Source organism: Eulemur rufifrons, chromosome 8 (genome assembly GCF_041146395.1).
Source record: "Eulemur rufifrons isolate Redbay chromosome 8, OSU_ERuf_1, whole genome shotgun sequence".
In the NCBI taxonomy this organism is placed as follows: Eukaryota; Metazoa; Chordata; class Mammalia; order Primates; family Lemuridae; genus Eulemur; species Eulemur rufifrons.
Window position 1 is genome coordinate 83,233,359 of NC_090990.1, and position 14,288 is coordinate 83,247,646.

A 14,288-nucleotide genomic window follows, 5' to 3' on the forward strand; every position below is an offset into this window, starting at 1 on the left:
CCTCGTTTATAGACACCATCTTCCATTTTATAGGAGATAGATTGCACAATACAATGAAATGAGTGATTATTTACCTTGAGTATAAGACAAAATGTTGTAACTTATCCTTTTTTCATCTTGCCAACTTTTCACTATTAAATGTCTTGAATTCTTACTTTTCCCTCAAGGATTCAAAATAGGCTATTACTTTCTCATATGATTGATCATATTAATTTATTGTGTGGAACTAAAATCTCAAGATAGGAGGTCTTACTTTTTCAGGAGCAGATGAAGCAGCAGCAGTGGCAGCAGCAGCAACAGCAAGGTGTACTTCCACAAACTGTTCCTTCACAACCATCCAGTGGTACTGTCCCTTTACCACCACACAGACCTCTTTATCAGCCCATGCAGCCTCACCCTCAACATTTGGCTTCCATGGGTTTTGACCCAAGGTGGCTCATGATGCAGTCCTACATGGATCCTCGGATGATGTCAGGAAGGCCTGCTATGGATATTCCGCCGATTCATCCTGGTAAGTTGGAATTTGGCATTGTCTTATGGCTTACTTACAGTTTTACAGAATCAGAGTTATTTGGTTTTGGTCATTTTTAGTCTTAATTACTTTGAGAATTATAATCTAGTAAGAACTTAAATAAGACCTAGAGTTTTAATCAAAAAAGTATAAAACTTTCCACACAGAGTAGTTAAATATCCAGTACTTGAACCACCTGTATTGCGAGACTAATATACTAGTTCTCTTCTATTTTGTAAATGTTATTTAAACCTTTTGAGGTGGAAATTATTTTGTGTCTTATTAACAGTATCTGTTGTTCATTGCATTGTTTTTGTTCTTTTTTTTTTTTTTTTTTTTTTTTGTTTTTTTTTTTTTTTTTTTGAGACAGAGTCTCACTCTGTTGCCCAGGCTAGAGTGAGTGCCATGGCGTCAGCCTAGCTCACAGCAACCTCAAACTCCTGGGCTCAAGCGATCCTCCTGTCTCAGCCTCCCGAGTAGCTGGGACTACAGGCATGCACCACCATGCCCGGCTAATTTTTTCTATATATATTTTTAGCTGTCCATATAATTTCTTTCTATTTTTAGAGGTGGGGTCTCGCTCTTGCTCAGGCTGGTCTCGAACTCCTGAGCTCAAACGATCCGCCCACCTCGGCCTCCCAGAGAGCTAGGATTACAGGCGTGAGCCACCGCGCCCGGCCTGTTTTTGTTCTTTGATGTATTTCAGCATTTGAATTTTGTCCATGTGTTATATATACCTGCTTTTCAATTTTCTCCATCATTTACCAGACTAACACTTGAATTTCTTCAAAGGTTAGCAAAAAACCAAATGAATTAGCCATCTCTTTTGAAATCCATCAGAGTAAATGCAAATAATCCATTATCAAAATGCTATAGAGTAAAATTTAGGGATGATAAAAAGCTGATCAAGAATCAAGGATTTTAGAATTTATATTGATGTGTGAAATTTAAGTGACATTTTGTAGAATATTGATTAATGAAAGTAGGTTAATGGAATTTGCTATAAATATTTTCTCAAAAATGTATCACTGTTGATATAATTCTCATGGTGTTTGTATTCATATATGTAGAGTCACAATACTTACTAGTATGGAATTTATAGGCATAATCATTTCTTTCTTTTAAACTAAAATAGGGTGCTCTTGTGGTTTTGCTTCCTCAAAATTTTATTTATTTGTTTATTTTTTTGATACAGAATCTCGCCCTGTCACCCAGGCTAGAGTGCTGTGGCATCAGCCTAGCTCACAGCAACCCCAAACTCCTGGGCTCAAGCAATCCTCCTCCCTCAGCCTCCTAAGTAGCTGGGCGTATAGCCACACACCATGATCCATGATGCCTGGCCAATTTTTTCTATTTTTAGTGGAGAAGGGTTCTCGTTCTTGCTCAGACTGGTCCTAAACTCCTGACCTCAAGCAATCCTCCTGCTTCAGCCTCCCAGAGTGCTAGGATTACAGGCATGAGCCACCATGGCCGGCCTCCTCAATTCTTAAAATCAGTTTACTTAACAGTACTAATAAAATCTCATTCATAGAATAATCCTTAACATAATTTCCACCAGTCCTTCATAGAATTACAGTTTTACTCAGAAAAAAAGAATACTTTTTAGTTTAAGTATGGAGAATGCCAAATAGCAATTAATAATCTATATTCTATGTCTATCAAGATTTTGTTGGCTGGTCCGAAGGTAGTGGGTTATCAGAACTTATTAACATTAGAGTCACTAAAGTTGGTATTCAACCCCCCACTGCTAAATTTGACTGGCTTTAAAAAAAAAAAAAAGATTTTGTTTCTTTTATTTTTCGTAATTCTTACTTCATCTTTTTCTGAACCTGTGTTACAGGAATGATTCCTCCGAAGCCATTAATGAGAAGAGACCAGATGGAAGGGTCACCAAACAGTTCTGAGTCATTTGAGCATATAGCTCGATCCACAAGAGATCATGCAGTTTCCCTTTCTGAGCCTCGAATGATGTGGGGGTCAGATCCCTATCCACATGGTGAGCCTCCACAGGCAACAACTCCGAAGGCAACAGAAGAGTCTGAGGATGTAAGGTAATAAATTATTTAAATTAATGGACTAAGCAGAATGTTGTGGTAAAAAGAAAACTGTATAGTGTCTCTGAAGATCATTCCAATTTAGGACTGAGCCATAAATCTGATTTTCTTCTATTTAACATGCTTCATTTTATCTTTGAATGTATTTATTTTCCTGGCATTTCAGTATTGATTAGGGCATATTTTAACCAGGTTCTGTGCAATAAAAACTAGACACTGTAATGCAACATTAGATGTTAAAAATGGCAGATTTTTACTGTAGATGAGGCATGAAGAAATTTAAAAGTATCTACCATGCTTATGTAGTCTGGCTAAAGTGTTGATATAATTCTTCCACCAGTGAGATGTTTGTCTAACAGTAACTTAGGGAAATTTCCAAGACCAGGATAAGAAGTACTAATTTACAAAGTTACTTTGAAGTGGCAGACAATTTGTGTTGACTATAGTAATTTAGGTTCACGTAGAACTTCTGCCCTTTTACAGGGTATATTTTTTGATAACATTTTATAATTATTTGTAATTAATTGGGACAGATAGGCTTTCTCTAGTTTACTCTTTCATTCTAGATCAAAAGTATTAGTCTTGCTGGATTAGAAATTCACATAATCATGGTCTACACTTTGTTTTTTCTTAAGGAATGAACTTCATTGATTTCTAATTGTGGCAAAAAACACATAACATTAGTTCTACCCTCTTAACAAAATTTTAATTGTACAGTATAATACTGTTAACTGTAAGCACAATGTTGTACTGCAGATCTGTAGACGTTTTTCATTTTACATAACTGAAACTTTATTCGAACAGAAAAGCAACTCCCCCACCCCCCACACCTAGCCCCTGATAACCACCATTCTACTTTGAGCTTTATGAGTTTGATTACTTTAGATTCTTCATGTAAGTGGAGACATGCAGTATTTGTCCTGACTGGTTCATTCCACTTAGCCTAATGTCCTTAAGGTTTATCCATGTTGTAGTATATGACAGTATTTCCTTTTTTTTTTTTTATCCCTGAGTAATATTCCATTGTTCGTATACACTACATTGTCTTTATTCATTCAGATGTTGGTCAGTATTTAGGCTTTTCCCACCTCTTGGCTATCATAAATAATTCTTTACTAAACTTTTTAGAGAGAAATAAAGATGCTCTTTATAATTAAAATTAGAGGAATTATTTTGGTGTATTCTTACATGTGGATAAGATTGCTTTGTTAGTTTATACCTTTGAATTCTCATCATCATAGATCTGAAGCTGCATTGAACCAGGAGCAGACTACTGCTACTTATCCTGTAGACCATATAGAACATAGTCAATTGGAGGCTCATCCAAAAACGGACTTTGTCAGAGAATCAAGTGAGACAGAAGTACAAAAATTTTTAAGCAGATCTGTGGAAGACATTAGACCTCATCATACTGAGTCAAATAATCAATCTGCTAGTTTTGAAGTAACTGATCAAAAGACCTTATCTGTGCCTCAAGAAGAGCGGATTTCAGCTGTAGAAAGTCAGCCTGCCCGGAAAAGGAGTGTTTCCCATGGATCTAACCATACTCAAAAATCAGAGGAACAAAGAAATGAGCCATCTGCAGGCATTCCTAAAGTAACCAGCAGATGCACTGATCCAAAAGAACCAACAGAAAGACCAGAGGAAAAACCAAAAAAGGAAGGCTTTATACGATCTTCTGAAGGACCAAAACCTGAAAAAGTGTATAAGTCCAAATCAGAAACTCGTTGGGGCCCACGGCCAAGCTCCAACAGAAGAGAAGAGGGTAATGATAGACCTGTGAGAAGATCAGGTCCCATTAAGAAACCCGTACTTAGAGATATGAAAGAGGAACGGGAGCAAAGGAAGGAGAAAGAAGGAGAAAAGGTTGAGAAAGTCACTGAAAAAGTTGTAAAACCTGAAAAGATGGAAAAGAAGGATCTTCTTCCACCCCCACCACCTCCAGCACCGATTCAGCCACAATCAGTTCCATCACCAATTCAACCAGAACCAGAGAAATTTCCTTCAACAGAAACTTCAACTTTGTCCCCCAAACCATCTCAAGATACTGAGAAGTCTCTGGAACCTATAAGTAATGTTCAGGTAGAGCCTGCAATTAAAACTGTAAACCAGCTGACTGTTGCGGCACCAACAGTCAAAGAAGAAAAACAGCCTGAGAAAGTCATAAGCAAAGACTTTGTTATAGAGAGGCCTCGACCAGATTCAAGGCCAGCAATTAAAAAGGAATCAACTTTACCTCCTAGGACCTATTGGAAAGAAGGTAGAGATAGAGATTGGTTTCCAGATCAAGGATACAGAGGTCGAGGCCGAGGTGAATATTATTCCAGAGGTCGAAGCTATAGAGGTTCTTATGGAGGGCGTGGGAGGGGTGGTAGAGGGCACACTCGAGATTATCCTCAGTATAGAGACAATAAGCCAAGAACAGAACATGTACCCTCAGGACCTCTCAGACAGCGAGAAGAAAGTGAAACACGAAGTGAGAGCTCTGATTTTGAAGTCGTCCCTAAAAGAAGACGACAGCGGGGTTCAGAGACTGACACAGACAGTGAAATTCATGAAAGTGCAAGCGACAAGGATAGTTTAAGTAAAGGCAAACTTCCCAAAAGAGAGGACCGGTCTGAAAACAAAAAACCTGTAAAGCCCCAGTCTTCTTTCAAGCCTGATAATCATGTCCGAATAGATAATAGACCACTAGAAAAACCTTATGTGAGGGATGATGATAAATCTAAACCAGGCTTCCTTCCTAAAGGAGAGCCTACAAGGAGAGGCAGAGGAGGAACATTCAGACGTGGTGGAAGGGATCCTGGAGGTCGTCCATCACGCCCTTCCACTTTACGAAGACCTGCCTACCGGGACAATCAGTGGAACCCAAGGCAGGCAGAAGCTCCTAAACCAGAAGATGGAGAGCCACCAAGAAGACATGAGCAGTTTATTCCTATACCAGCAGATAAACGACCTCCAAAATTTGAGCGAAAATTTGACCCAGCCAGAGAGAGGCCCCGGAGACAACGTCCTACCCGACCACCAAGGCAAGATAAGCCTCCTCGATTTAGAAGGCTAAGAGAGAGGGAGGCTGCTTCAAAAACAAATGAGGTGGCAGTGCCCACAAATGGCACTGTTAATAATGTGGTTCCAGAACCTATTAATACTGTTGGGGATATTTCTGGGAATAAGACACCAGACTTATCTAATCAGAACTCTTCAGATCAGGCAAACGAAGAATGGGAAACAGCTTCTGAAAGCAGTGATTTCAATGAGAGGCGGGAGAGGGATGAAAAGAAAAATGCTGATTTGAATACACCAGTAGCTGTGAAGGCTGCTGGAGAGAATGTTTTACCTCCAAAGAGGGAAATAGCAAAGAGAAGTTTTTCTAGTCAGAGACCAGTAGACCGCCAGAATCGACGTGGCAACAATGGTCCACCCAAATCAGGAAGGAATTTCTCAGGTCCTAGAAATGAAAGGAGAAGTGGCCCACCATCAAAAAGTGGAAAGAGAGGGTGAGTACTTTGTTTTAGATAAAATTATTTTTGCATCTTGAAAGACGCTGAAAGTAGATTTCTTGGTTGAATTATGTAAGGAGCCAGTGTAGATAAAGGAGCAAGACATTGTTCTTCCCAAATGCTTTTCTGTTTTTAAAGTATAAGGATGCTTGAGGAAGAGAGGTTAAAAGTATCTCAGGAGTCTTCACCTGCTAAGTTACATTTTCCAAAAGAGTTCTCTTGGTAATTTGTAGCTTTGGGAAAATCTGTGTAGCTAGGGAGGGATATGTACAATGTCCTCATTTAGAAAGTCATGGTACTGTTGATAAGTAGCCCTCTTTTCTTCCTTAATTTCTGCTTGAAAAACTGGTGGTGTACAGATGTCCTACGAGACATTAATATGTTGTAACCATATACCGCATCGGTATGTACTGGTTTCTTGAGAATCGGTGTTGAACCTTAATGAAAAATTGTATTTCCATCTCAATTTGCAAATCTACCATAAGTAAACCATCTACAAAGAGGCCCAGAAAACAAATCCCTGCCCAAACACCAAGGCCACAGTAACATAATAGGCATGACAATGGATTTTTTTAAAAAAGAATTTTTCTAAATTATGCTGAATTTGGCCTATTCTTTTAAATATTAAAGTGTTGGTCATAGTAACTTAGTGTTGATTTCTTTAGTATTAGAAAGCATTATAAAGTAGCAGTTAAGATTCAGAACATTCTAGTTGTTTCTTTACTTCCACACCAGTAAAAGGAGGAGAAAGCAATAGCACTTAGCGTGAAGATTACTGAGATGGTAATTGGTAATGATACATGTAACATAACACCTGGCATATAGTAAGCAACTGTTATGCCCTGTTTTTAGCCCAATTCCCAGGTTTGCAATCTGAGCTGATAAGAATTTATTTGGACAATATGGTGTTAATCTGAGTTCCTTAGTTACATATACTTGCATTTTAGGTTGTTACGCTGAAAGTGTCTTAGTCTGTTTTCTGTTGATATAACTGAATACCTGAGACTGAGTAACTTACAAAGAAAAAAAATTATTTCTTACAGTTCTGTGGGCTGGGAAGTCCAGGGTTGACAGTCTGCCTCTGGTGAACACCTTCTTGCTTGTGGGGACTCTGAAGAGTTCCAAGGTGGCACGGCCATCACTTGATCCCAGGAGTTTGTGGCTGCAGTGAGCTATGATTGTACCACCGCACTTCAGCCTGGGCAGTAGAATGAGACTGTGTCTCAAAAAAAAAAGAATATTTACTGTAACTGAACTATTAATATTAAGGCTCAGGGGAAATCTTGATCTGATTTTTGTGCCAGTGGATAGGTAGTAACAACTTTGAACCTATAGAAATAGCAATGATTGATTATATAGTTAAAGTGAATGTTTTATAAGAGTCCCATGTAGAAGAAATGAAATCATTCTTCAGATGTTTGAGGTCATGGCCAAGAACTTGGTAAGTTCTTGTTTTGAGTAATACTCTAGGCTTAGATGAAAATGAATTGGTAAACACGTTGTTCATGTTCTATTTTATTTTTAAAAAATAAGCCTGGGCCGGGCACGGTGGCTAATGCTTGTAATCCTAGCACTCTGGGAGGCCGAGGCAGGCAGATTGTTTGAGCTCAGGAGTTCGAGACCAGCCTGAGCAAGAGTGAGACCCCGTCTCTACTAAAAAATAGAAATTAACTGGACAACTAAAAATATATATAGAAAAAATTAGCCGGGCATGGTGGCGCATGCCTGTCATCCCAGCTACTTGGGAGGCTGAGGCAGTAGGATTGCTTGAGCCCAAGAGTTTGAGGTTGCTGTGAATTAGGCTGACACCACAGCACTCTAGCCCGGGCAACAGAGTGAGACTCTGTCTCAAAAAGAAAAAAAAAAGCCTGAAAATTATTCTGTTAGGAAACAAAAACTGTAGGAATATATTTGGTTTGTGAAAAGAATTATTTCCATATTGAAGGTGGTTTTAAAATATATTCACATCAATATATAAATATGATCGTTTAAAAAACGTACATAATGTAAACATAGAATGCTTTTTTAAAATTTTATTTTTATGAGCTGCCCACTTTGAGAGAGCATCCAGTTTGTACATACTTGAACTTGCTTGGATCACAAATTTTCTACCATAAACAATGTTAATTAACTCCTTTATAATATGATAGACAAATAGATACAATAAGAACCTTCTCGGGATAATTAGAATTCTAGAATTTAATTGCTGGAAAGAACTCTAGGGAGCTAGTGTATTTTTAGGAAGCTCTCAGGTTTACTGAGGTTGCACTAAACAAAAGACACTGAGGCTTGTTGGTATTAGAGTTGGGGTCTTCTCTCCCAACGCTATCTCATCTTAGATTGAACTTTACAAACTGCTAATAAAAGCATTTTTCTTTTGTTCAGGTATGTGGAGGTAGTAATATTTCAAGTTATTTTTTGTAGGCCATTTGATGACCAGTCTGTAGGCACAACTGGTGTTGACTCTGTCAGTGGCAGCTCTGCACACCACCAGGAAGGAGCGCCTAATGGTACAGCACAAAAGAACTCCAAAGATTCTACTGGGAAAAAAAGAGAAGATCCCAAGCCGGGTCCTAAAAAACCCAAAGAGAAAGTAGATGCTCTATCACAGTTTGATCTCAACAATTATGCAAGTATGTCTTAGGTTCCTTTCCTTTCCTTTTCTTTCTGTATTTATTTGTTACATTTTAAAATGTGGATGCTATAACTAAGTCTTCTAAGAAGATTTAGACATTCAAGGTAAGCATAGAGGCTGATTATGAAACACTAACTGATTTAACTCAAACTAACACCAGCTTTTAGCATAGCCTTGAATGCTTAATACAATTTTTGTTAAAAGTTATCCAACAGAGTTTCACTGTTCTTCAAGAAAAAAAGGAGAAAACTCTACTTTCCCAAACATCTTTCTGGAAGCACAGAAAACCAAGGGAAAATGCTTGGTTATATCTGTATAGAGGCGATGTCTTTAAAAACAAATGACAGAAAAAAATGATATCTAAGATATGGTAAATAGAGAATAAATAATAAGATGAGAGGCAGTATTGCTATGAATAAATATTTGAGGAAAGTCATGAAGTACTAGAGGATCAAATGTGAAGGATAACACAAGCAATAAGAAAATATTGAATGAGAAAATTAACAAGGAATGTCTATGAATTGATATTTATCCATGTAAAATGAGCTATTTGCTGTTCAAATGAGACTGAAGCTGGGAATAATGAATGCAATTAAGAGATTTACCAAGTTCAGACCAGATAGTGATATGGGAAAGTTAGGTTAGGTACTGTTATTTCAGTAATAGAGATATAAGTGAGGTTTTCCTTTCATCTGGTTAATGGTTATTTATATATATTAAACTCTGATTTGGGCCTGGCTTCTGGACATTATTTCTTGACCAGCACTTCTCAAAGTGTGGTCCCCAGATCATTGGCATCATGTGGAAATTTGTAAAAAATACAGATATTTGGGCCCTACCCTAGACTTCCAAAGTAGCAGTCTTGTTTTAACAAGTTCTCTAGCTGATACTGATGCATGCTAAAGTTTGAGAACTACTAATCTAGACTATCATTTCATAATTTATATAGAGAAGAAACTTAGTTACATATTTAAGAATTTTTAGATTATTTAGAACAGTGGTTCTCAACAGGAGTGATTTTGTACTCTAGGGGACATTTGGCAATCTCTGAAGTCATGTTTGGTTGTCACAGCTAGAGATAGGATGGTACTGACATCTAGCGGGTAGAGGCTAGGGATATTGGCAAAACATTCTACAATGCGTAGCCAACGTAAAATGTTATAGTGCTAAAGTTGAAAAACCCTAGGGAGCTTGAATGCTAACTTTATGGTGGTCCATGAGAGAGACACTAGCATCCATCTAAAACACCACAGTTAGAAGAATGACAAGTGAAGATTATAAAAAGTCCACAAAACAGGACAAATTTGTTTTCCCAAATATTTGCTTACCAATTTTACTTCTTCCAAAGAACTTTTGGAATAGAAATTTCCCAAAGAATAATGTTATTCGATTAAGACATAATATAAGAAGAGAAATTAAACTTTTAACTCATTAAAGTTATATTTAAAAGTTAGTCATCTTTAGGTTGTTTTCCTGATAATATTGGTTAAATGATATCTCTTTAGGCTAAAGTGTTCAAAAGTACCAAATAAGAACAGAATATTGGAAACAAACTGAAAGTACTGTTCAAATTTCCATAACTGCCATATGTAGTTGAGTGAACTGAAGAAGTTAAAATGACCCAAGGCATAGGTATGAAGATAGATTTTACATACACACACACATTTTAGTGTTAAGTGGAAAACTAAGATGATTTTGGAATTATGATGAGATCTCTTCACCAATCTGAAATAATGCATGCATGATATCCTTTGAAATGTTCGATTAAGTCATTTCATTGAAGCGAGCACGTGCTCCATTTTACGGTCAATTTTTTTAAAAGGATTTAAAACACAAGTAGAAGTTTCTTAGATAAATCAGAATCAATTGTTTTTCCTTTTGAAATTAATTTTTAATTAATTTAGAAATTACTATAGAATAACTGTAATTAATTTCTAAAGAGTGAAAGTTTTAGCATTCATTTTTCATTTTCCTTCTCAGTCTTTACATAAATGCTAGTTTTTAGCTATTTAAAAAGAATTATTTGTAAATAGTTTTCCCTACAAACCCCTTCCTGGTTATATATTCTTGCCATCCCTCACAGGTTGTCACCATCCTACACTGTATACTTATTTTTCCTAAGAAAAATATCTATTTTTATTTTATGTGTATACCAAAATTAGAACATATTATATATTGTTTGAAAAATTAATTTGGTTAAATTGCCCTACCCTTTCTTGATATTTATTTTTATTGTGCCAGTGTCACACTTATAAAGAAAAATCACATCACCTGAATTAAATTTTCTTTGAAATATTATTTAATGTATTTAGATTTCTTATATTCACTGGGATATAATATAATTTTAAGATAGCCAAAATAATGGTCAGTTGGACAAAGGTTGAAAATTGATGTTGATTTATTCATCAGCTAGTTGATTCTGATGTGTGTTTATGCCACTTTGCATTCACATGGAACTTTCATGTACATTTCATTTATTTTTGAAAACTACACATTGTAGACAAGGGTCTACATAAAATAGTGACAATAAAAGTCATTAGACCAGCTATGTTCGTCACCTTAACCTTTGACACATCAGCTTCTCAGAGCCTATTTCATGTTTTGAAAAAGGGAAATAATAGTAATACCCACCTCCTAGAATACTAGCTAGATACAAATAAGATAAAGTGCATTGTAGATCTTTAAAGCACTGTACAGATCGGAGGCTGAGGGGTAGAATTTAAGTCACAGGATAATTTTAATTTATTTTTTAAAAAGCATTACCTTTATATTGCCTGCAGGAGAAAAAAGACCTATGTCATTCCAAACAGATTTACAACTTTTGTTTTTTATCTTATTTATGAAATCTTTTCATGAATTTATGAAATCTTGTTAAATCTTTCCAGTGAATCGCTAGCATATATAGGGTGGGAAATGTGTTATACTGTAAGTTATAAGAACTAAGTCTTTGGCTTTTCGTTGTTTTCTTTTTAAAGCTCTCCAGGACTAAAGATAAAGAAAATGCCATTTTAAATCTTTTTATTAACCCACAGGTGTTGTTATAATTGATGATCATCCTGAAGTAACAGTAGTTGAAGACCCCCAGTCAAATTTGAATGATGACGGTTTTACTGAAGTGGTATCCAAAAAACAACAAAAACGTTTACAGGATGAGGAACGTCGAAAGAAGGAAGAACAAGTCATACAGGTTTAAACCTTGCTTCAATTTGTTGCTTGTTATTTATATAGTTGCCAAAGTATATTAGCAGATGGTCAAGGTTTCTCTCTACTTGTAAAGTCAAGGTGGTATTTTAATAAAATACCCTAAAGTGTTCATAACTTTAATTGATTTAACCAGAATTCAGGTACATTTTAAATGGAATACGATCCCTGTAGCTCATTGTGTGCCTTAGAGCAGACCATCTTCACTTTAGCAACATACACTGTATGTGTTAGTGCTGGTTTACTTTATTTGCCACATGGCAGAGTTGAGTTGATTTTTAAATTGTCTTGGAAATCTGAATTCAAATGCTGTGAACCAATAGATTGCATATTATTGGCCTATAGCAGTTTCTTTTGTAACCTAAATTAGTTTGCTTAAATACACAGTATGAAGCAAGATAAGTTATTGAGTTTAATTGAATATAGCCCTGGAACCAGATATTTTCAGAAGTTATTTATTTATTTATTTATTTAAGAAAGATAAAATAGTAATACATACACCCTCTGTAGCATATCACACTAGCCACACTCTCCAAACGTCTCTGTGGCAAACATGAGTTGAGTGAAGACAATAAGTAGCCTTTTGTCAGCTCAGGTAGAGTTTTGCTGCCAATGAATTTACCGCAAACTTCCTTAGTTTTTGAATTTCAAACTTCTGGAAAAGAAACTGTGGACCTGTCTAAGCACTTGGTAATCATAAAAAATAAACAAGAAATTGTGGACCTGTATATCAACAATGTGTAATATATACATGTCTTTTTTCTCTATATCATCTTGGCTTCTCACAATTTAAAATCTATATAGCAACCGTGACATTTTTGCTCTATGAATACCTACTTTGAAAAGTTAAGGAGCTAAATTAGTAGTAGGTAGTTTTGTGAGAAATTTGCATTCATGAACTGTCAGCTGCGTTATTGATGAAAATGATTTCTACTAATTTTTTAAGGTCTGGAACAAAAAGAATGCAAATGAAAAAGGAAGAAGTCAGACTTCTAAGCTTCCTCCAAGATTTGCCAAAAAACAGGCTACAGGGACCCAGCAAGCACAGTCTTCAGCCACAGCTCCAACTCTAGCCTCAGTTCCAGTTCCACCTTCATCCTCAGCTCCAGTTCCAGCCTCAACCTCAGCTCCGGTTCCAGCCTTAGCCTCAGCTCCAGTTCTAGCCTTAGCCTCAGCTCCAGTTCTAGCCTCAGCTTCCGTGCCAGTTCCAGCCTCAACCTCAGCTCCAGTTCCACCCTCAACCCTAGCTCTAATTTCAGCCTCAACCTCAGCTCCAGCCGCCACTTTGGCTACAGCCACAACCTCTTCTTCAGCTCCAGCCTTAGTCCCAGCTCCAACCCCTATCCTTGCCTCAGTTTCCACCCCAGCCTCTGTCCCCATTCTTGCCTCAGCCTCAATTCCCATCCTTGCTTCTGCCCTAGCAACAACTTCAACTCCAACTCCAGCCCCAGCAGTGTCAGTCCCAGCTGCCCCCATCATCTCTACTCCAGCTGCCCCAGCCTCGGCCCCAACTGCCTCAGCCCCTCTTGCCCCAGCCTCAGCCTCAGCCCCAGTCCCAGCTCCTGCCCCGACTCCAGCCCCGACTGTTCCAGCCCAGACTCAGGCACAGACCCACAAGCCAGTCCAGAATCCACTGCAGACTACAACACAGCCTTCAAAACAGCCACCACCTTCAATTAGGCTACCTTCAGCTCAGACACCTAATGGCACAGATTACGTAGCCACAGGAAAATCCATTCAGAACCCACAGTCACATGGCACTCTGACAACTGAATTATGGGATAACAAGGTGGCCCCACCTGCTGTGCTGAATGACATCTCTAAGAAATGTAAGTGTGCAATGGAGAAGTGAGGGATGGGGAATGCCATAGGAATGCTAGGATTTGTTTTCAGTTCTATCTATATACTCAGTGTTTTCTAGCCATCTCATTTTTTTCTTCACAGGAAAAAGTAATGGTAGGCCTTTCTTAGCTTCCTTTCTTAAAATCTTGGTTTCTAAAATGCCATGCAACATTTGGGGGAACTTATACAGGCATACCTCATTTTATTGTACTTTGCAGGTGTTGCATTTTTACAAATTGAAGGCTTGTGGCAACCATATGTTGAGCAAGTCTGTTGGTGTCATTTTCCCAGTAGAATGTACTCACTTTGTGCTCTGTCACATTTTGGTAACTCTCACAATATTTCAGACTTTTTCATTATTATTCTCTGTGTCATTGTGATCTGCGATCGGTTATCTTTGATGTTACTATTATAATTGTTTTGGGGCACCATGAACTGCTCCCAGATAAGATGGCAAACTTAATTGATAAATGTTGTATGTGGTCCAACTGCTCCACCGACTAGCTGTTCTCCCATCTCTCTCTCCTTTTCCTCAAGCCTCCCTA

The 14,288-nt window shown here is 37.5% G+C and overlaps 1 protein-coding gene across 11 annotated transcripts in view; it reads left to right on the top strand.

Annotated features, from left to right (window-relative positions):
- PRRC2C (proline rich coiled-coil 2C) overlaps positions 1 to 14,288 on the top strand; it is a 94,623-nt gene that overhangs the window by 45,169 nt on the left and 35,166 nt on the right. For all 11 annotated transcript variants that reach the window (XM_069480215.1, XM_069480223.1, XM_069480218.1 and 8 more), the window contains exons 14-19: positions 262 to 511; positions 2,352 to 2,562; positions 3,807 to 6,062; positions 8,490 to 8,698; positions 11,733 to 11,887; positions 12,848 to 13,730. In XM_069480215.1, the coding sequence (XP_069336316.1) occupies positions 262 to 511; positions 2,352 to 2,562; positions 3,807 to 6,062; positions 8,490 to 8,698; positions 11,733 to 11,887; positions 12,848 to 13,730 (3,964 nt within the window). The remainder of the gene's footprint in view (positions 1 to 261; positions 512 to 2,351; positions 2,563 to 3,806; positions 6,063 to 8,489; positions 8,699 to 11,732; positions 11,888 to 12,847; positions 13,731 to 14,288) is intronic.